The sequence below is a fragment of the Heteronotia binoei genome, chromosome 16 (assembly GCF_032191835.1).
Source record: "Heteronotia binoei isolate CCM8104 ecotype False Entrance Well chromosome 16, APGP_CSIRO_Hbin_v1, whole genome shotgun sequence".
NCBI classification, from domain to species: Eukaryota; Metazoa; Chordata; class Lepidosauria; order Squamata; family Gekkonidae; genus Heteronotia; species Heteronotia binoei.
In genome coordinates this window covers 16,523,739-16,544,012 of record NC_083238.1, presented here as the reverse complement: position 1 = coordinate 16,544,012, position 20,274 = coordinate 16,523,739, and the positions used below count along the sequence as shown (strand labels likewise).

At 43.8% G+C, this 20,274-nt stretch overlaps 1 protein-coding gene across 1 annotated transcript in view; it reads right to left on the bottom strand.

Annotated features, from left to right (window-relative positions):
* The window catches only part of RIF1 (replication timing regulatory factor 1), a 52,853-nt gene that overhangs the window by 20,206 nt on the left and 12,373 nt on the right, over window positions 1-20,274 (bottom strand). Inside the window, exons 11-21 of the mRNA XM_060256859.1 lie at window positions 15,135-15,311; window positions 14,879-14,989; window positions 13,781-13,843; window positions 10,354-10,454; window positions 9,878-9,964; window positions 8,179-8,252; window positions 7,870-8,050; window positions 6,255-6,362; window positions 6,009-6,155; window positions 5,801-5,900; window positions 3,610-3,874 (exon numbers count right to left, since the gene is read on the bottom strand). Of these exons, the coding sequence (XP_060112842.1) occupies window positions 3,610-3,874; window positions 5,801-5,900; window positions 6,009-6,155; window positions 6,255-6,362; window positions 7,870-8,050; window positions 8,179-8,252; window positions 9,878-9,964; window positions 10,354-10,454; window positions 13,781-13,843; window positions 14,879-14,989; window positions 15,135-15,311 (1,414 nt within the window). The remainder of the gene's footprint in view (window positions 1-3,609; window positions 3,875-5,800; window positions 5,901-6,008; window positions 6,156-6,254; window positions 6,363-7,869; window positions 8,051-8,178; window positions 8,253-9,877; window positions 9,965-10,353; window positions 10,455-13,780; window positions 13,844-14,878; window positions 14,990-15,134; window positions 15,312-20,274) is intronic.

Below are 20,274 nucleotides of genomic sequence, written 5' to 3'. Positions count from 1 at the left end.
GCTCTGGCAGAGGTTGTCCTTGAAAGGGCAGCTGCTGGGAGAGCCCTCTCCAGCCCCACCCACCTCACAGGGTGTCTGTTGTGGGGGAGGAAGGGAAAGGAGATTGTGAGCCGCTCTGAGACTCTTCGGAGTGGAGGGCGGGATATAAATCCAATATCTTCATCTACCTCATAGGGTGTCTGTTGTGGGGGAGGAAGGGAAAGGAGATTGTGTGAGCCGCTCTGAGACTCTTTGGAGTGGAGGGCGGGATATAAATCCAGTATCTTCTTCATCTTCACTTGAAAACAATTTTTTTAAAAAGGCTTTAAAAGGAGGGGAAGTACTCTCAAAATGTAACAATATGTAAAAGCTGCATTCATAATAATAATAATAATAATAATAATAAATAAAAGTTTATTATTATTATTATTGGTGAGGTTTTTGGGGGGCAGGGGAGCTGTTACACAACATGCAAGGAGAGGAAAGAGTGGGGTCCTACAGATCAGAAGCACTTCCAGGTGCACTGCCCCCTTTGCGATCATGAGAAAACACAGAGCACAGCCTCTCAACTGGGGAACAGCAAAAATGACTCCACCGCACACCTACACAGCAACTCCTAGGATAGCATACAAGGGACAGCAGCCTCAAGAAGCACTGAGCCCACAAAGGCTCCTGTGCACAAAGTTAATGCAGAGTCTTCTTTCTTTCACAGAAATACAGTAACTGCGTCTATAAAAAGACACTCGCTTCTAAGTTCCAGGCACCAGATCAGCTATTCAGACATGCCACGCAGCCTATAAAGACACTTCCAAAAGATAAACCCCACAGTGTTCTTAGAAGTAATCTTCAGGAAGGAGTTAAGATCAGACTTCAACTCTTGTACTTCTGCTTCAAGTGATTCAGCGGTGCAAGAAGCATATTATAAGAAATTAAAACTACCTAGAGCAATGAGCTACAACAAAATATTAGAGTGATGCTATTTCACATGATAGCTTTACATTATTCAACCGTTTTATCATTCCAATTAAAAATAACAATTCTCTCAGGCAATAAGCATTATTTCCTGGTCCATTTTTACAAATATACCGGTGCAGCCACTGTGGAACAAAACTGAAGTTTAGTGGCAAATGAAAAAGACCAATAAAATCCCCCAGAATGTAGGCTTTTGTGAGCCCTGCCCTGGATAGCCCAGCCTAGATCTCATACGCTAAGCAGGATTGGGCCCTGGCCAGCATTTGGATGGGAGACCTCCGTGGAATACTGCGGCAGGAAATAGCAAGCCGCTTCTGAGTGTCTCTTGCCTTGAAAACCCTACAGGGCTTCTTTAAGTCAAGCTATGACTTGACAGTACTTTCCACCATATAAAATCAATTACCAGTAAAAAAACTACAAACCCTGATGGCGTCTTTAAAGTGTTCTTTGTCAGTACATCGTGTCAGGGGTGGGGGGATCCCCCCCAAGAGGAGATGGAGAGGAAAAGGTGCCAGTACGGCAACCGTTGCTGTCCTTATACAAAGGCCTGGCGGAACAACTCTGCCTTACAGGCCCTGCGAAACTGTAAAAGATCCTGCAGGGCCCCGATGTCTCCTGGCAGAGCGTTCCACCAAGTTGGGGCCAGGACCGAAAAGGCCCTGGCCCTTGTTGAGGAGAGCCAGACCTCTTTCGGGCCAGGGATCACCAGCAGATTTCGACTATTGGAGTGCAACGCCCTTCTGGGAACATAGTGGAGGAGGCGGTCTCGTAGATACATCGATCCCCAACTGGTCAAGGCCATAAAGGTCATAACCAAAACCTTGAATCGAACCTGGTATTCAACCAGCAACCAGTGTAGCTGGCGCAGCACAGGTAGAATATGTGCTGTCTGTGGTGTTCTTATCGGGACTTGTGCTGCTGCATTCTGAACCCGCTGAAGCTTCCGGATCAGACTCAAGGGTATGCCAGCACAGAATGAGTTACAGCAGTCTAGTCTGGAGGTGACCGTTGCATGGATTATTTAGGCTAGGTCCAAGCGAGATAGGAGAGGAGCTAGCTGCCGAGCTTCACGAAGATGAAAAAAATGCCAGTTTGGCAATATGTGTGACCTGGGCCTCCAATGAAAGCAAGGTGTCCAGTGTCACTCCTAAGATCTTGACGGTAGGCACTGGTGTTAGTAGTGCCCCATCAAGAGTCGGCAGTCTACACTCCAACCCCACTCCCCCCAACCACAGAACCTCCATCTTTGATGGGTTCAACTTCAACCTGCTCTTCCTTAGCCAGCCCACTACACCCTCCAAAGCCTCAGCCGGAGTTGGTGGGACTGTAGCCGACCGGTCGTCCAACAGCAAATATAGCTGGGCGTCATCTGCGTATTGATGACATCCCAGCCCAAACCTCCGTACCAGCTGGCAAAGGGGCGCATATAGACATTGAATAACATTGAGGAGAGGAGTGCCGCTTGTGGAAGCCGACACAAAAGGGGGTAAAGGGGGTATCTGGTGGACACATCCTCACCTTGCGCCCCCCTGTCCCCAACTGCGGAGAAAACAGGGAAGACATTGCAAGGCCACCCCATGTAGTCCCACTTCAGCGAGGCGGTGAGTCAACAACGCATAGTCAACTGTGCTGAATGCTGCTGTAAGGTCTAACAATAACAGTGCTGACCTGCTTCGGTCCAGCTGCTTATGGAGGTCGTCCGTTAGAGTGACCAGGACAGTTTCAGTCCCATGACCAGGGTGGAAACCAGACTGGAATGGGTCTAGTGCAGATATGTCCTCCAGAAAGCCCTGAAGTTGCTCGGCCACCACTCTCTCAATTACCTCGCCCAGAAATGGCAAGTTTGAACCTGGGCGGTAATTGGCTGGATCTAAAGGATCCATTGATAGCTTTAAGAGCGGTAAGACCACTGCTTCCTTGAGGCCTTCTGGAAACACCCGTCTCTAGAGGCAGGTTGATGATTTTCTTCATAGGGCCCTGGATCCTCTCATAACCAGCCTTAACCAGCCACGAGGAACACGGGTCAAGTAGGCAAGTGGTGGGCCTAACAGCACTCAGGACTCTGTCAACATCAGCAGAGAAAAGCAGATTGAAAGAGTCAGAAACTGAACCCAAAGACGGTCAAGGGGCCTCCAATTCATTTACTGTATCAAGATTGGCAGGCAAGTCATGATGGAACGACAGGACTTTATCTGCAAAGAACCTCATAAACACCTCTGAATCAATAGCCGAATTTCTACCACTATTTGAACCTCTTGGTGTAAGGGATGTTAACAACCAAATTACCCTATACAACTGAGCTTGGCATGAGTCTGCGGATGCAATGGAGGCCGAGTAGAATTCCCTCTTCGCAGCCTTCACCGCCATCTCACAGGCTTTTATCAGATACACAATGAAGTGAGCTTTAGTCATGACATTTGTACCATGGAAAGCTTTGTTCATCTATAACTGGACTCAAATTTTGTTCTACCACAGACTAACACAACTACCCACTTGAACTTTAGGCACTGTAGCAACTGATAACATTTCAAATGAAGCATTATTAAAATATCTCAGGAAATTCAATGGGCTTGGCTATTGCTTAAATACTTGTACACATAGGCTAGCTAGGATAAACTTGTTACACTGAAATCAAGACAGCATTATCAATACACTTACCTGGCTTTTTCATAAAATACTGCAAGTGGCTTTGTAATAATTCCAAATACAGATCTGACGACGGAAGGCAAAGAAATATGGCTAATTATATTTTGAAGAATACTGACAAGCGAAGCAGCAACTGGGACCAGTTTTTCAGGACTGGATTCCGTGGGCCAGAGTATATGAGCTGAGTTTAGCAGTATTGCCACGAGTCTGATTAACGATGATAACTTGCCAAGAGGATCTTTCTTCTTTTTTGCCCAGTCTGTAGGTGTCTGGGGGGCTAAAGAACAAATTTGTTAACAGAATGGTAAGACTTCCATATTGAGCAAAAATTGCTGAAGACCTCAGACTTATTATTCAGTATACATGTTTTAAAAAGCTGTCCTGCAAAAGATCTGAGACGAGTTCTAAGTTCTGTGGTAAACAATACAGCTACCATCATTAAAACAACAACCAGCAACTAGCAGTATAAAATACATACACCCTAGAGTCTAAAAGATTTAAAGCATCACCTTGATTTACTTCATTTGTCTAAAGAAAAAAGTAGTAAAAATTGGAAAGTTGAGAATTTGGGAACAAAATAAAGAAATTTCAATCATGTGTTACTGATAATGCATTATAGCTTAAATCCTAATTTTAAAGGACAATTGTGACTGGTTTTTTTTTTAGTTTGCCAACATACATGAATTAAGTTGCCAATCAACGCAAAGTTCAATGAACTATAGCAAAATGCACTAGTAAAGCAGAAATGCAAAGATGTGTCAGTAATTTCCCAGTTAACTACTTCGTGATTTTTGCTTAATAAACCTTAATAAAAAACAATATAAACCAAGTTAAGAGAGGTATGGAGAAGAAAAAATCCAAATGCGGTACTTCATGCACAAATCATCTGAACAGCTGAGACAAGAAAACAGGGTGACTAAAACCAAATACGCTAAGTGCTCAGAATATCTGGGCAGAGAATTCCAGGGTACTGACGGAGTTACGGCAGAAAGGTGCTCCCTCATGATCATTTACCCCACTTGCTGGAACAGAGTTGACCTGGCCCAGGCTAGCCTAATCTCATCAGATCTCAGAAGCTCCGCAGGGTTGGTCCTGGTTAGTGTTTGAATAGGAGACCACCAAGGATAGGGTTGTCAAGTCTGATTCAAGAAATATCTGGGGACTTTGAGTGGGGGGGGGGGGGGGAGCCAGGAGATTTTGGAGGTAGAGCTGGAAGCAAGGGTGTGAGAAGCAGAACTGAACTCCAACGAGAGTTCTGGCCATCACATTTAAAAGGACTATGCTCCTTTTAAATGCCTTCCCTCCATTTGGAATAACAAAGGATAGGGGCACCTTCTTTTGCGAATCATAGAATTGGACCCCCTGGTCCAATTTCTTTCAAACTTGGAGAAAGTTTTGAGGAGACGTACCAGATGCTATGCTGAAAATATGGTGCATCTACCTCAAAACATAGCCCCCCCCCAGAGCCCCAGATATCCACAGATCAATTTTCCATTATACTTAGGGTTGCCAATTCCGAGATGGGAGCAGGAGATCCCCTGATTTGGAGGCCCTCCTCCTGCTTCCAGGTCATCAGAAAGTGGGGGTGGGGGGAGGGAAATGTCTGCTGGGCACTTTATTATTCCCTATGACCAGAGTGGACCCTATGACATATCTAGTGCAGATATGTCCTCCAGAAAGCCCTGACAGAGTTACAGCAGAAAAGGTGCTCCCTCACGATCATTTACCCCACTTGCTGGAACAGAGTTGACCTAATCTCATCAGATCTCAGAAGCTCTGCAGGGTTGGTCCTGGTTAGCACTGCGATGTGAGACCACCGACAAAGGTCAGGGCCACTACGAAGAAGCGAGCGATGGCAAACCACCTCAGAATGTCTCTAGCCTCCAAAACCCAATGAGGGGTCATAAGTTGGTTACAACCTGAGGGCATTTTTCAACAGCATCACCACCAGGGCTGAACAGTTTTCAAAGGACTGCAATACAGTAATTCAGTTCTGATGCAGCTGGAGTACGCGGAACTGTGGCCAAATTGTGCTTACCCAGGAAAAGTCTGTTTCAGGCACTACCAGTGGTTAGTAACCAGCTTCTGAAGGCCTAGGTGACAGCTGCTAGTAGAACTGCCAAAGCGCATTATTACTGAATACAGGGCACTGTTCTTTCTCCCCTGTCCATAACAAATTAGAACCGTTTAGAATTATTCTTACATTTATTTGATGGCTGAGATTTAGTACCATAAGGTGTAAAGTTGACGCAATCAACCATGGTTGATGTAATGTGCGAAAGACCATCCAGCATGGACTGATTCTGGAAGGAATGAAGAAAGAAAGGAAAGTGTCAAGTCAGCGAGGAAAGAATGAGGAACGAGAGAAGAAACTCTGCCAACAGCAACAGCTCGTATTTCTTTATACTTACCATTTGTGTTTTGTCTAATTCAGATATTATTTTGGTACACAATTCTTCACAGCACAGATTATCTTCTGCAGTAGCCACAAGAGATGCACAACGAGCAAACGTTTTATAGAGCTCCGACCATGAGCGCAGCAACGATTTCATTGTGGGCTGTAACAAAAGAAGTCCATACACATAAAAGCCCTTTTCTAAAATATAACCCCCCCCATACATTCTGTTAAAAATGAAATCATTTCATTAGTTTCTTACCTGTGGAAATTCACAAGCTGGGAAAATGTGACTTACAGGAAGCAACAGCACATTGTAGATGGCGCTGAAATTATGTTCTAAAGCATCACCTTGATTTACTTCATTCGTCTAAAGAAAAAAAGTAGTAAAAATTGGAAAGTTGAGAATTTGGGAACAACATAAAGAAATTTCAATCATGTGTTACTGATAATGCATTACAGCTTAAATCCTAATTTTAAAGGACAATTGTGACCGGTTTTTTTTTGGTTTGCCAACAAACATGAATTAAGTTGTCAAACGCAAAGTTCAATGAACTATAGCAAAATGCACTAGTAAAGCAAAAATGCAAAGATGTGTCAGTAATTTCCCAGTAACTAATAATAATAATAATAAACTTTTATTTATACCCCGCCCTCCCCGCCTAGGCAGGCTCAGGGCGGCTAACAGGACATGGTAAAACCATGATACAGATAAATAACAGATAATATAATTAATAATTTAGACAATAAAACCAATAAAACAGTATGACATTAAAATACAGTCGAGTGGCGTATAAGATGGCTCGGTATTACTGATCTTATCAGGGGTTCTGTTTTAAAAAGCTAGCTGGAAGAGGGCAGTTTTGCAGGCCCCACGGAACTGGTTAAGATCCCGTAGGGCCCACACCTCTTCCGGCAATTGGTTCCACCATTGGGGGGCCTTTGTGGAGAACGCCTGTTCTCTGGTAGCTTTTAATCTAGTTTCTTTTGGCCCAGGGATTTCAAGAAGATTTTTTGAGCTTGATCGCATGCCCTCTGGGGAACATATGGAGAGAGGCGGTCCCTAAGGTAGGCAGGTCCTCGACCATATAGGGAACACTACCTTGTGATCTTTCCTTAATAAACTGAACATTTTGGCTTGAATAAAAAAGGCAGTTCCAATAAATTGTATATGTGGCAATCTCAAATGCCACTTTTCAAAATCCCCACACAGCACAAGGTTGCTGGCATGCTAGAAGCCCAAGTCAACCAAGAAGCATAGTGCTGACTACTCAAGTTTTTCAATTCTTGTTTAGATGCTTTAATTAGACTTTGTAAAACAACTGCTCGATTTTCGGAAATGATCCCTATCAATGTTATGTTTCTGCAGCTTCTGCATGAATTGATCTTCGGAAGTCCACAGTAATGACCAATAATAATCAGTAATAATCAAAAAAAGAAGCACAAATTGTTCAAGGCAATGGACTGGATTCAGTGATGTGCAAACATATACGTAAACAGACTTCGCACAGTTCTGTCTGTGCAAGATCTTGTGCAACACCTAGCATTCCCCTAGCACTCCCCTCCTTATATAACATCCAGAAATAGATTGGGCACAATGTCTTGCCCAAGTGGGAAATGCACACAGGGGTATAAGAAGTCTGATTTATGGCAGATGGCTATTGTGCTCTTTTTTGTGTGTTTTTGCTTGCGTAAGACCTCTAGGACAAGTGGAAATTTTCCGCTGTGGCCTTTTTATAAAGCTAGTGAATGTGAAAAGCAATCAGCACTCGGAATGCATTCAGTATTATTTGTTACACATACATTCAGTCAAGGATTGTATTGCCTTATGTGAACATTTAACCTCATCAAAGGAGTTCAGAAATTCAACACGGTACCTGGTTGATCCATTCAGTCAGGGGGTTAACTACAATGCTCCATATTCTCCAAAGATGCTCTTTGTTTTCCAGGTACATTGCACTTTCATTAATAACAATTAACACAGACTCACTAAAAGCCAGAGGAGACGTAGGGCCAGACAATACAGAACTCACAAGAGATTCATAGTTCAAAAAAAACCTAATCAAGAAAACAAAAAAAAAAGGCACTTAGAAACCGGTGTCAAAGCCAAACAGATTTAGCAATTGCATCAGTCAGATGTCACAACAAAACAAGAGAACAGAAACGCTTTGATCTGGAGTAGCTACCTTTCATCTTGAATACAGCATTCCAACACATCTTTACGGAAAGAAAGCTGAATTAAGAATAGTGCTGGAGTCCCCTGTTAAGAAGAAGGCAACCGCATTAGCCTGCATGTTTGATGCACATTTCACAATATATAGGGCTGTACAATTCGTCTTACTTATCCTCTCCAGACAGCTACCACTGTATTCCTGCGTATCTATCTAAACTGCAAGAGCCAATGACTCAGTTCCCCAAGACTTGAGCAACAAATCTTCCCAAATGATCCAGCCCTTATAAATTAGCTGGCTTTAGACAGCAACCTAAACAGTATTTATAGAAGTTTAGGAAGCATGTGGAAAACACTTTAACTAGATGCTTTTTTGGAACATATGCAGTCTTTGACGAGCCAGGATGAAGTCTCCTCCATCATCACCAAGCTGGTCTCCAAATTCCATCTCTCCTGGGACATATTTAAATTCCACATTAGAACACTTGAGCCTTCCCCATTTTCTTTTAAGTAGAAAAAGTAGTCCTATTTTTCTGCATGCCTGGAAGTGCCACAAGTTTGTAGATACTTCTGCCTTGTCTGTGGCTAGACTGGGGGTCAGCCAAATTATCAGTAAATATAATCAATCTAGTTATGCCCTTTGATCTCAGATTAAACCAAAATAGACGTACTCGCTTAACATGACAACACAAACACACATGGTTGTTGAGAAGCACCATTCTTTATCCCAGCGATAATGTAAAATCCTCCACAGGCATCAGAAGTGTTAATCGAAGTATTACATTGATACTCCTACACTTCATTTAGCACATAAAATGCATCTTACCGGCAATATTTTTGTACATAAACTCCTTTTAAAAAGGAGTGCCACTTTATGCATTCAAACTCAAGTGTCTTATTTTACCTGAAACGAGTATTCCTAACCCTGGTGTTTCCCTAAGTTTTTGTAACACTACTAAATTCAATTCCGTTCCCTACTTCAAGTATGAATTAGCTCAAAATGTAACAGCAGTTCTGAAAGCAAGGCTAATAATTATCCATTCACGCGCTCTACACTGCCTGGGATCTCGCCAAGATCTGTACACAGGACATGGTGGTATCCCAGCTCAGGACAGACAGAATGCCGATGCTTTGTACTGATAAGCAAAGTATTTCTATTTGGTCCGTTAGCTGAAGTTTTGTACAAAAGTGTAGATGTAGATATGAGCTAGCAAACTGAAACTTAATCTTGATAAAATGAAACAGGTCTGCAGCTCGGAGGTAGTCCTGGATCTGGGCCTGCTGCTGGATAAGTGGGTGGCTTCTTACCATCCTTCACTGGTGAGCCAGGCAGTCTTACTCACTTTAAATGAGAGATGCTCCTTATCGTTTGTACAGAGCAGGGCAGTCTTACTCTGCATAATGCTGCATTGTAGCTCTACGAAGCCTCTCTCCAAGCCTTTTTATATGGCTTTCTACTGGGTTCAAAAAACAAAGTCTGATCTCACTGGTATCAGTTTTATGTGCAAAACTGCAGCAATAAACATCCATCCCTAAAAAAAAATGCTTTGGGCTGAAGTAACTACGATACTTACTTTTCATCAGTTCTCTAGCATTCCTAAGGGCATCGCATGTCCTCCAGCCTATTATATTTTATGCACTCTAATGACCAGGCTGAAAAAAATATTACACGTTTCCACTCACACACAGAGAACAGACTTTTAAAAGCCACTTACATTCAAGAGATCCATGTTAGCAACCTGATAAGCTGGTGATCCCAGGATTTTCGCAGGCAATTCTTTAATTGCGATTTCTACCAGGGACTAGAAGATTTTTTTGTTTAAAAAAATAAAAATAAATAAAAATTAATGTATGGTAAATGGAAAAGAGGAATTACCTGGTATGTATGCAGATCATATGAGAAAAGCGTTGGTGTTGATTTACAGTTAGCAACATACAAGAAAGCAAAATCTGTTCACAACACCTGTCGCCAGCATGGAAAAAAAAGGTATTATAACACATGCTACCTTGACAAGCTTCAGTTGTGCAATCTACGCCGTTTAGAAAGTTTATTTAGCCCAGCATTAAGTAACAACAATGCCAACCCGGAAACAGATAATAAATGAGGTCTGCTCCGGGTTCAAATCTGTGTACAGACACATCCCGACTTGGTAATTTAAGAGCTGATAACGTATTTGACTGTAACACTTACTAGTGACTTTAACACAGGTAGCTCATTTGATGTGACAATGTTTTTTAAGGCTTGCAGCAACGCAGTGAGCACTTCCGAACTTTGCCGCTCTTTCTTGCTACCTAAAAACAAGTGATACGAAGCTATTAAAAACAAAGAAACTCTGCACAATGCTGCATTGTAGCTCTACGAAGCCTCTCTCCAAGCCTTTTATATGGCTTTGAAATAAGATAGAACAAGGGATGGCTAGACAACTCCACAAAGGATCTTGGATGAAGCAGATTTGATTGGACCCTGATTTCAGGCCTGGTTATGGGAGTGAAACAGCCTTCGTTGCCCTGGTGGATGCCCCGTGTCAGAAGATGAACTGCTGATTCTCTGCTGATTCTCCTAGACCACTTAATGGCACTCACTGATCATGGCATCATTCTGAGCCACCTTTCTGGTTGGGTACCTGGAGCTACTGTTTTATAGTGGTTCCAGGTGACTGCTGCTTGGTCCAAGGCCCTGAAGGCCCACTCTTGTCCCCCATGCTTTTTTTGGTTTCAAGTGTTGGTGAGATCATCAAGCGATCTGGGCTGGGCTCTCCGATAAGTGGATGACACTCTGCTCTGACGCGCACTTTTGGTGGATCTTAGGTAAGTTATAGAAACCCTGAAGCAGTGCCTGGAGGCAGTGGAGATGTGGATATGAGCTAGCAAACTGAAACTTAATCCTGATAAAAATGAAACAGGTCTGTAGCTTGGAGGTAGTCCTGGATCTGGGCCTGCTGCTGGATGAGCAGGTGGCTTCTTACCATCCTTGATCGGTGAGCCAGGCAGTCTTACTCGCTTTAAATGAGAGAAGCTCCTTATCGTTTGTATGGAATTTTTCTCATAACAATCATATAAGTACTACATTAAGTTCAGTTTTCAGTCAGCTATGTTCAAGTTAGACAAAGGCATTTGCACAAACTGTATTAAAAGTATGAACATATGAAGTTGCCTTATACTGAATCAGACCCTCGGTCCATCAAAGTCAGTATTGTCTTCTCTCTCTCCAGGGTCTCAAGCTGAGGTTTTTCACACCTACTTGCCTGGACCCTTTTTTGGAGATGCCAGGGATTGAACCTGGGACCTTCTGCTTCCCAAGCAGATGCTCTACCACTGAGCCACAGCCCCATTCATGGCTCTCCAGGGTCTCAAGCTGAGGTCATTCACGCCTACTTGCCTGGACCCTTTTGAGTTGGAGATGCCAGGGACTGAACCTGGGACCTTCTGCTTCCCAAGCAGATGCTCTACCACTCAGTCACAGCCCCATTCATGGCTCTCCAGGGTCTCAACTGAGGTTTTTCACACCTACTTGCCTGGACCCTTTTCAGAGATGCCAGGGATTGAACCTGGGACCTTCTGCTTCCCAAGCAGATGCTCTACCACTGAGCCACAGCCCCATTCATGGCTCTCCAGGGTCTCAACTGAGGTTTTTCACACCTACTTGCCTGGACCCTTTTCGGAAATGCTGGGGATTGAACCTGGGACCTTCTGCTTCCCAAGCAGATGCTCTACCACTGAGCCACCGTCCCTCCCCATGAACAGCTGATTCTCAGTAACTCTGCTGATTCTCCTAGACATATCTGCAGCATATGCAGTCTGCACTATGCGGATATGCAGTATGCAGCATATCCACATAGCAGTTTGCCATCTACCATCTTTGTGATGGACGAGCACAAAACGTATGTTTACATATAGTTTCTAAGTACAACTTAATGACATATTCTACTATGGTTATCTTATTCATTAATCAACATAAAGTAGTATCTGCAGTGTTTGGTACTGCCATTTGATGGCTAAGATTCTTCAGGTTAATAAGGCATTTGATTTTTTTTTTTTTTGACACTGCAAGGGAAAATCAGAACACTCCTATACAAATTGACATTTTTAGCCAATTTACATTTTGTACCTGTGACGGAAAGCAAGGGGTTAACCAGAAACTGAAGACGCACAGGGCCTGCGTCAGGTGACCTGAGGGTGGGGGCAAAGTGCTCGGAGCTCTCAGAGAGGGAAAGTAGTTGAGAGATGGAAACTGCTGAGGCAGTCGTTCAGTCAAGTTGGCTTCTGACAGAGAAGGTGCCTGTCAGAGAAGTCTGTCAGTGGGGACCTGACAGAGACTGAGAGGGTCAGTTCGAGCCTACCAGAAGGGCTGAGAGGGCAGCTGATCCTGTGAAGGAGCTTGAGGCGGAGACGGGGAAGTCTTCCAGAGACTGCAAGCTCGACCAAAACCAGCCAAGAGGGCTGTGCGTGTGAGTCAGTTAAGACCGGAATGGTCACAGACACCTAGAGACAACTCTGAAGATCCAGTGAGGTGGTTGAGGGAGTGGATGTGGGTCTGAGACACCAAGAAGGGCTGAGAGGAGAGACTCCAGTCGAGGGGTGAGACTAGACACATCAATCCCAAGAGGCCAGACCTTGGCTAGAGGTGGAGAGTGAGTTATAGGGAAACTGTGGACTGTGCAACTGTGAGAGACTCCAAGAAAGTAAAAGTGATTGTAAAGCCTGAAACAACTGAGCAACGTATTAGCCTGTGTAAATATCTCCCGTATCCCCAAGTTAAGACTTTGTGTTACAATAAATCTGTGGTTTAAGTTAAAGTTCTCAAGAGCCTATATTTTGTGGGAAGAACAAACAAAGCTGCTGGGGTCCCATCAAATAAACAAGTAAAATACCCCGAAGAGACTGAAATAAAGAGGTCCAGTGAGGCCGTGAGGCGGGCGCTGCTATAGTACCATATCCTGATTTTTTTAATTAGTTTATGAAGCCATCTCAGAAAATACATTCAAATGTTCAACTGAAGAACGCAATCAGAAATCTGAGTATCCCATTAATAGGCTGAGGCTGGATCCAGTCTAAACTGGAAGTTTCTATCGATTCCCTCTTCCCACTGCAGCCCCTCTCTTGTGCTGTTCCTGAGGGTCACCCGGAAGCAGTATTTTGTGGCAAGCACTAGGAGGGAGGAAGGAGGGAATGAAATGAAGAATTCAGTTTGGATCCAACCTGTAATAGCTTTTAGTAGTCTTTTCGAGGATGAGGAAGAGCATGCCCATACATACAACGAGAAAAGAGAAGTTTTAAAAGAGTCCCCAAATGAGTTAGAAAACCAAAGAGTGCCCTAGAACAACAGAACTACACCTTAGTCACTTTGTAAAAGTATACAGTGTAAGGAACTATTCAGAGATGCAGAGGCTGCAAAGAGCAGGTAATAGTTTTGGTGACATTTATTACGCCATGTTTATCCTCCAACATGCCTTCATTTAAAATATAAACGATTCCCTGCAATCCCAAAATTGCGAAGATCCAGTTCACCTCCAACTTGCATTGCACAAAACTACTATGCACCAGCTATCGAAAGGAATGTGATAAAGCATCTCCTTACAGAGCTTCAACCAATACCGCCAAAACAGAAGTCCGATTACCTGATTCAGTTGCAGCTCTCACAAAACCAATCATCCCTTTCCATATAGCATTCAGAACAGTATCTGTAAGTTTGAAGAGTGAACAAAAAAGAAGTCACTTAAAGCAGAAGAGAAACAGAGACTACCGGAGGAAGTGCGAGCCCTGCGGGACTTTAACCAGTTCCACAGGGCTTGCAAAACTACCCTCTTTCAACAAGCTTATAAGGAACCCTGAAAGTGACATCTAGCCATCTGGATATACATCCCACTGAATGTAGCACCTTTAATTTATTGTGGTTTTTAAAAATTTTAACTGTTTTAACTGTATTTTTAACTGTATCTTACCGTATGAATTGTATAATAATCATGGTACACACCATGTCCTGTTAGCCGCCCTGAGCCTGCTTCGGTGGGGAGGGCGGGATATAAATAAAATTTATTATTATTATTATTAATTCATATTCAGTTGGACCCAGAAAAGTACATGCGAAGTACAGCTCATGGAAGGTAATTTTGAAAGTTCGAGTGGACCATGCAAGATGGGAGTGTGTGATTTTCATCAATTCCCCTTTCCAACGGTATCCTCTATGTTGCTTTCCATTCCATGTCTTGTCTTCTGATCCAAAAATGGTTTTTTCAAGGAGATACCAAGGGGTTTTAGAAGGAATGGAAAGGCAAAAATGATCCTATCTATGGTCTCTGCTTGGAGAGCCAGTTTGGTGTAGTGGTTAAGTGTGCGGACTCTTATCTGGGAGAACCGGGTTTGATTCCCCACTCCTCCACTTGCACCTGCTGGCATGGCCTTGGGTCAGCCATAGCTCTGGCAGAGGTTGTCCTTGGAAGGGCAGCTGCTGTGAGAGCCCTCTCCAGCCCCACTCACCTCACAGGGTGTTTGTTGTGGGGGAGGAAGGTAGAGGAGATTGTGAGCCGCTCTGAGACTCTTCGGAGTGGAGGGCAGGATATAAATCCAATATCTTCTTGTTGCAGGGCTGGATCCAATTTTGGCAGAACCAGAGAGCACGTTTTGATAACTACACTGCAACTCTTTTCATAGCGCATGTAACCTTATTTACAAACCATACAACACAGAACAAATTTCAGCAAAAAAAAACACCTTACCAGAAACATCTTTTCCAACTGCAATGAAGCCATCCTGGATTGCATTCATAAATACGTTGGCATATTTACAGAAAAAAGAAGGACTAGTGATCACTGAATACTGAAGAGGTTCTAGGAGGGAACAGAAATAACAAATTTTATAAATCTGATAAGACAGCTCAACAGTAGTTTCTAAAAAAAAAAAAAAAGGCAATGCAAATTTATATTCTGATGATTTAATTCAGGAGAAACCTCCAAAAAGAAAGTACAGAATTACCTAAATTAAGTTGCACTTTGTTTTCCTTAGCAAAAGTCAAGACTTCTGGTCCTAGGAAGAAGTGCAGCAGCATTTCAATTCCTAACAGCTGAATGGCAGGACTCAGTGCACCTCCCCCGCCTGTGCTGGAATTCAGGGCCATTCTTGGAGTAGCAGGGGTCCCGAAAGGAAACGCTCCTAAGAGAGAAAGTTGCACAATATCTCCGATATCATTCTAACCAAGCAAACAGTTTGTACATAAGATGTATGAAAAGAATATCTAACGGAGGGCAGCTAATTTTATTTATGCTAGCAGCTATGCATTTTATTTATCCATATATTTAACAGTTTTAAAAGCTTTAGTGGATGTGCTGGCCTTCAGAACCCTTTCACTTCTATCCTGAATAACGGGAAACATCCCAATTTCAAAGGCGTTTACTTTCATCCAACTGTATTTAGGACTGTAGATGCAGAATCGTAAATTTTAGGACTTTGTGTATTTAAGACACCCATACATTACACTGTGTATTTAAGGACCTTGTGTATTTAAGATACCCATACAAAATGGTTGTCGAGGCAGCTAACAAATCCAATTTAAAACACACCCAATCAAAATTAAAATGGACCACAAAAACCAGGTATCATAAGACAACTATGAAGACATTAAATCAAATCATAGGGCAACTGAAATACTATAGCAAACACCACCCAATTCAATTTACCAATTCAATTTAATGTATTATTACTTCCGGAATAAGAGTCTTCAAGTTGCTCTGGAAGGCCTATAGAGTAGTTAATCTCACCTCATTGGAGTTAAAATTTTGAGACAGCGGTTGAAAAAGCCATCCCGTTGGTTCAAGTCAGTCTAATGTTAACCAAACCAGATTCCCACAGGGAAGTACTATCCACTGATTTCAGGAATTGGAAAGGCTGATACAGATGGAGAGAGTTCTTGGACCCAAGCCAACGCTTTAAAGGTCAAAATCAGCACAATCAGCTAAGCCTGGAAACAAAGGCTAGGTTCAAGTCAAAAAAGACATACTGCAGGCAGTGAGGCTTCCAACCACAGAGTACAACTTCTCACCTCCATTCTCCTGCTGCAATCCCAGATGCCCCTCAAAAAAAAAGGTACTCCTGGAGCATCATGAGAGGAGAGATGGAAGGCTACTGCAGTGGAGTGGTTGATGATTGGCTTAAACAGCACCTTCGCGCATGCAGTTCTGTTCATTGAGATCACAACTGAAACTGTTTTTTTGGGTTGGTTTAGTATATCCAATCAGGACTCTTGCAGCCACATTTTATATTAACTGCAGCTCCTAAACCATCTTCAAGGGCAGTCCCACATACAGCACTATAGTTAATGTTTGCAATGAGTCTATAATCTTAGAAAGGGCCAGATTTGAGCTATTTTTCAGGACAGGGATCCACTAAGGGTAGCCATGACAAAGCATTATACAATTATGCATGGGATGGAGAAAGTAAATAGTTGGTGCTTTTGCTCTCTTCTCCCATAATATGAGAACTTAAGAGGCACCCAGTTAAGTTGTTGGGATACAGCTTCAGAACTTACAAAAGGAAAGACTTCTTTTACCACAATGAATAATAAAACTGTGAATTAACTGTCAGTGATGGCAGTTCATGGGAAGGGTGGGCTAAAATAAATTGAATCGAATCAACTGCTAGTGATGGCAAAATTAACTGCTAGTAAAGTGATCCCCAGTCTGTGTATAAAGAAGGATTCTGGAAACTTGGCTGTATGTTCCTGCCTTCTAAAGTTTTTGCATCAGTGAAACTCAGAACCTATACTTGAGTGTTTGAGAAGAAAATGAAAAGAAAGTCTCTCTCCTCTAAGTTTTAAATACCATGTGAAATATTTAGTTTTGATTGGATTGGATTGGATTTATATCCCACCCTCCCCGTTGAAGCATTTGTTGACAACAAATTATCTGGTGTTTGTGTGAAAATAAAATTCCTTCAGTTTTGGCCTATATTTCTCTGCTTATTGCCAATAAAATATCTGAATATGCAAGATCCCTGCACGAAAGCATGGAATTGCATTTTTTAATCATACGTGGATTCCACCTTTTCAAAAGTGTTCAAGCCTGCATACAGAACATAAGAGAAGCCATGTTGGATCAGGCCAACGGCCCATCCAGTCCAACACTCTGTGTCACATAAGAACATAAGAGAAGCCATGTTGGATCAGGCCAGTGGCCCATCCAGTCCAACACTCTGTGTCACATAAGAACATAAGAGAAGCCATGTTGGATCAGGTCAATGGCCCATCCAGTCCAACACTCTGTGTCACACAGTGGCAAAAATTTTTATATATACACACACACTGTGGCTAATAGCCACTGATGGACCTGTGCTCCATATTTTTATCTAAACCCCTCTTGAAGGTGGCTATACTTGTGGCCGCCACCACCTCCTGTGGCAGTGAATTCCACATGTTAATCACCCTTTGGGTGAAGTAGTACTAGATAGATAGATAGATAGATAGATAGATAGATAGATAGATAGATAGATAGATAGATAGATAGATAGATAGATAGATAGATAGATAGATAGATAGATAGATAGATAGATAGATAGATAGATAGATAGATAGATAGATAGATAGATAGATAGATAGATAGATAGATAGATAGATAGATAGATAATTTTATTTGTATCCCGCCCTCCCCGCCGAGGCAGGCTCAGGGCGGCTAACAACATCATACAAATTTCAATTATACAAAAAGCAAAAAACACAAAATTACATTTAAGCATTAAAATTCTGATTAGGTTTAAAATTAGTTAATTAAGTTAATAAAAGTGCTAATACTGTTCTTTAGGATGGCGGTTATCATTAACAATTTCTTCCTTCGTCAGCGAGAGCTAGTCGGAAGAGGAAGGTCTTGCAGGCCCTGCGGAATTGTTCAAGGTCCCGCAGGGCCCGCATTTCCTCTGGAAGTTGGTTCCATAGGCTCGGGGCTACAGAGGAGAAGGCCCGGTTACGGGTACATTGCAGCTTCACCTCTCTCGGTCCGGGAGTAGTCAACAAGTTTTTTCCAGCTGACCTCAGTGCTCTCTGGGGTTCATATGGGGAGAGACGGTCCCTAAGGTAGACAGGTCCTCGACCATATAGGGCTTTAAAGGTAATGACCAGCACTTTGTAACGCACCCGGTATGTAACTGGCAGCCAGTGCAGCTCGCGCAGTCCAGGCTGTATGTGCTCCCATTTAGGAAGCCCCAGCAACAGCCTAGCCGCCGCATTCTGCACCAGCTGCAGCTTCCGGGTTCGGTACAGAGGCAGCCCCATGTAGAGGGCATTACAGTAATCCAGTCTCGAGGTGACCGTTGCATGAAGTACCGTTGCCAGATCTTGGCGCTCTAGGAAGGGAGCCAACTGCCTTGCCCGCCTTAGATGGAAAAAGGCTGACTTGGCGGTGGCTGCAATCTGGGCCTCCATTGATAATGAAGGCTCCAGTAAAACTCCCAGACTCCTAACCCGGTGCGCCGCTTTCAGCGGCACCCCGTCGAAGACCGGAAGAGGTATTTCCCCTTCCCGAGCGCCCCGACCCAGACAAAGGACTTCTGTCTTCGCTGGATTCAATTTCAGCCCGCTCCTCCTCAACCAAGTTGCCATATCCTGCAAGGCCCGGTCTAAATTCTCAGGGACGCAGTCAGGCCGGCCGTCCATCAGCAGATAGAGTTGGGTGTCATCTGCGTATTGATGGCACCCAAGTCCGTATCCCCTGGCAATCTGGGCAAGAGGGCGCATGTAGATATTGAATAACATTGGTGAGAGAACTGCCCCCTGGGGCACTCCACAGTCCAGTGTGTGCCTCCGGGACCGCTCGCCCCCAATAGCCACCCTTTGTCCCCGATCCTCGAGGAAGGAGGAGAGCCACTGTAAGGCAGACCCCCTCACCCCTATGTCGGCGAGGCGGCAGGTCAGTAGCCGATGGTCGACCGTGTCGAACGCGGCCGACAGATCTAGCAGCATCAGCACCGCCACACCACCCCGATCCAGATGCCGTTGGAGATCATCTACCAGGGCGACCAGTACTGTCTCCGTCCCATAGCCCGGGCGAAAGCCGGACTGGCAAGGGTCTAGGATGGAAGCGTCATCCAGAAAGCTCTGCAACTGCAACGCCACTGCCCTCTCTATTATTTTACCTAAAAATGGTAAATTGGAGACCGGTCGGTAGTTTGCCAATTCGGCCGGGTCTGCTGTACTTTTTTTTCAAGAGGGGTCGGACCAAAGCCTCTTTCAGAGATGATGGAAAACGCCCCTCCAACGCCCTTCCTTTTATCCTTTTGTAGGATAAGCCTAGAGAGCACAAGGCAGTACAGATTTTACACCACAATTCAAAGGGGGGGGGGTGCTACTGGCACAGGAAGCTGACTGTCCCCTACACTGGCATAACTCCAAGTTACGCCGGCATAAGGGCTCTTTATACTGGCGCAGGGCACAAGCGGCACTGTGCAGTTCCACTGGCACAGCTGCATTGAAACTGCATACTGGCTCCTAAGTGTTTTCAGCATGGCAATGCCTCCCAGAACAGGAGCCAGGTTGATAACTCCAAATTCACTCCCCCCCCCCCACACACACAGCTGTGGCCAAGCCCAAGGGAACCCAAGTAGCTCAGGAAACCAAGCGCACGCCCAACCAGCACACTCCCTTGCACCAGGCTTTCTGCAAGCTTATAAGGAACCCTGAAAGCGACATCTAGCCATCGGAATATACCTATTGAATATAGCACCTTAATTTATTGTAGTTTTAAATTTTATGTAACTGTTTTAATGTATTTATTAACTGTATTTTACAATTGTTTTATATAATATCATGGTATATACCATGTCCTGTTAGCCGCCCTGAGCCTGCTTCGGCGGGGAGGGCGGGATATAAATAAAATTTATTATTATTATTAGTACCCAATCACAGCCCCCAACTTACAACAAATGTTCCAGCAGATTGCCCCATAACTCCAGAGGCAGGTCTCGCAGCAAGGAATGCTGTCTGAGAGTTCCCTGTCTTATGGACTTGGAGTGAGAACATGCACACGCCAGTGGTGGGCAAAACTCAGACTCTGCTGGGTGAGCACTTGGCAGGAACACACCACAAGGAGAGCGAAGACCATGCTTTGTGGCTGACCTTTTAGCCCCAAGAGTT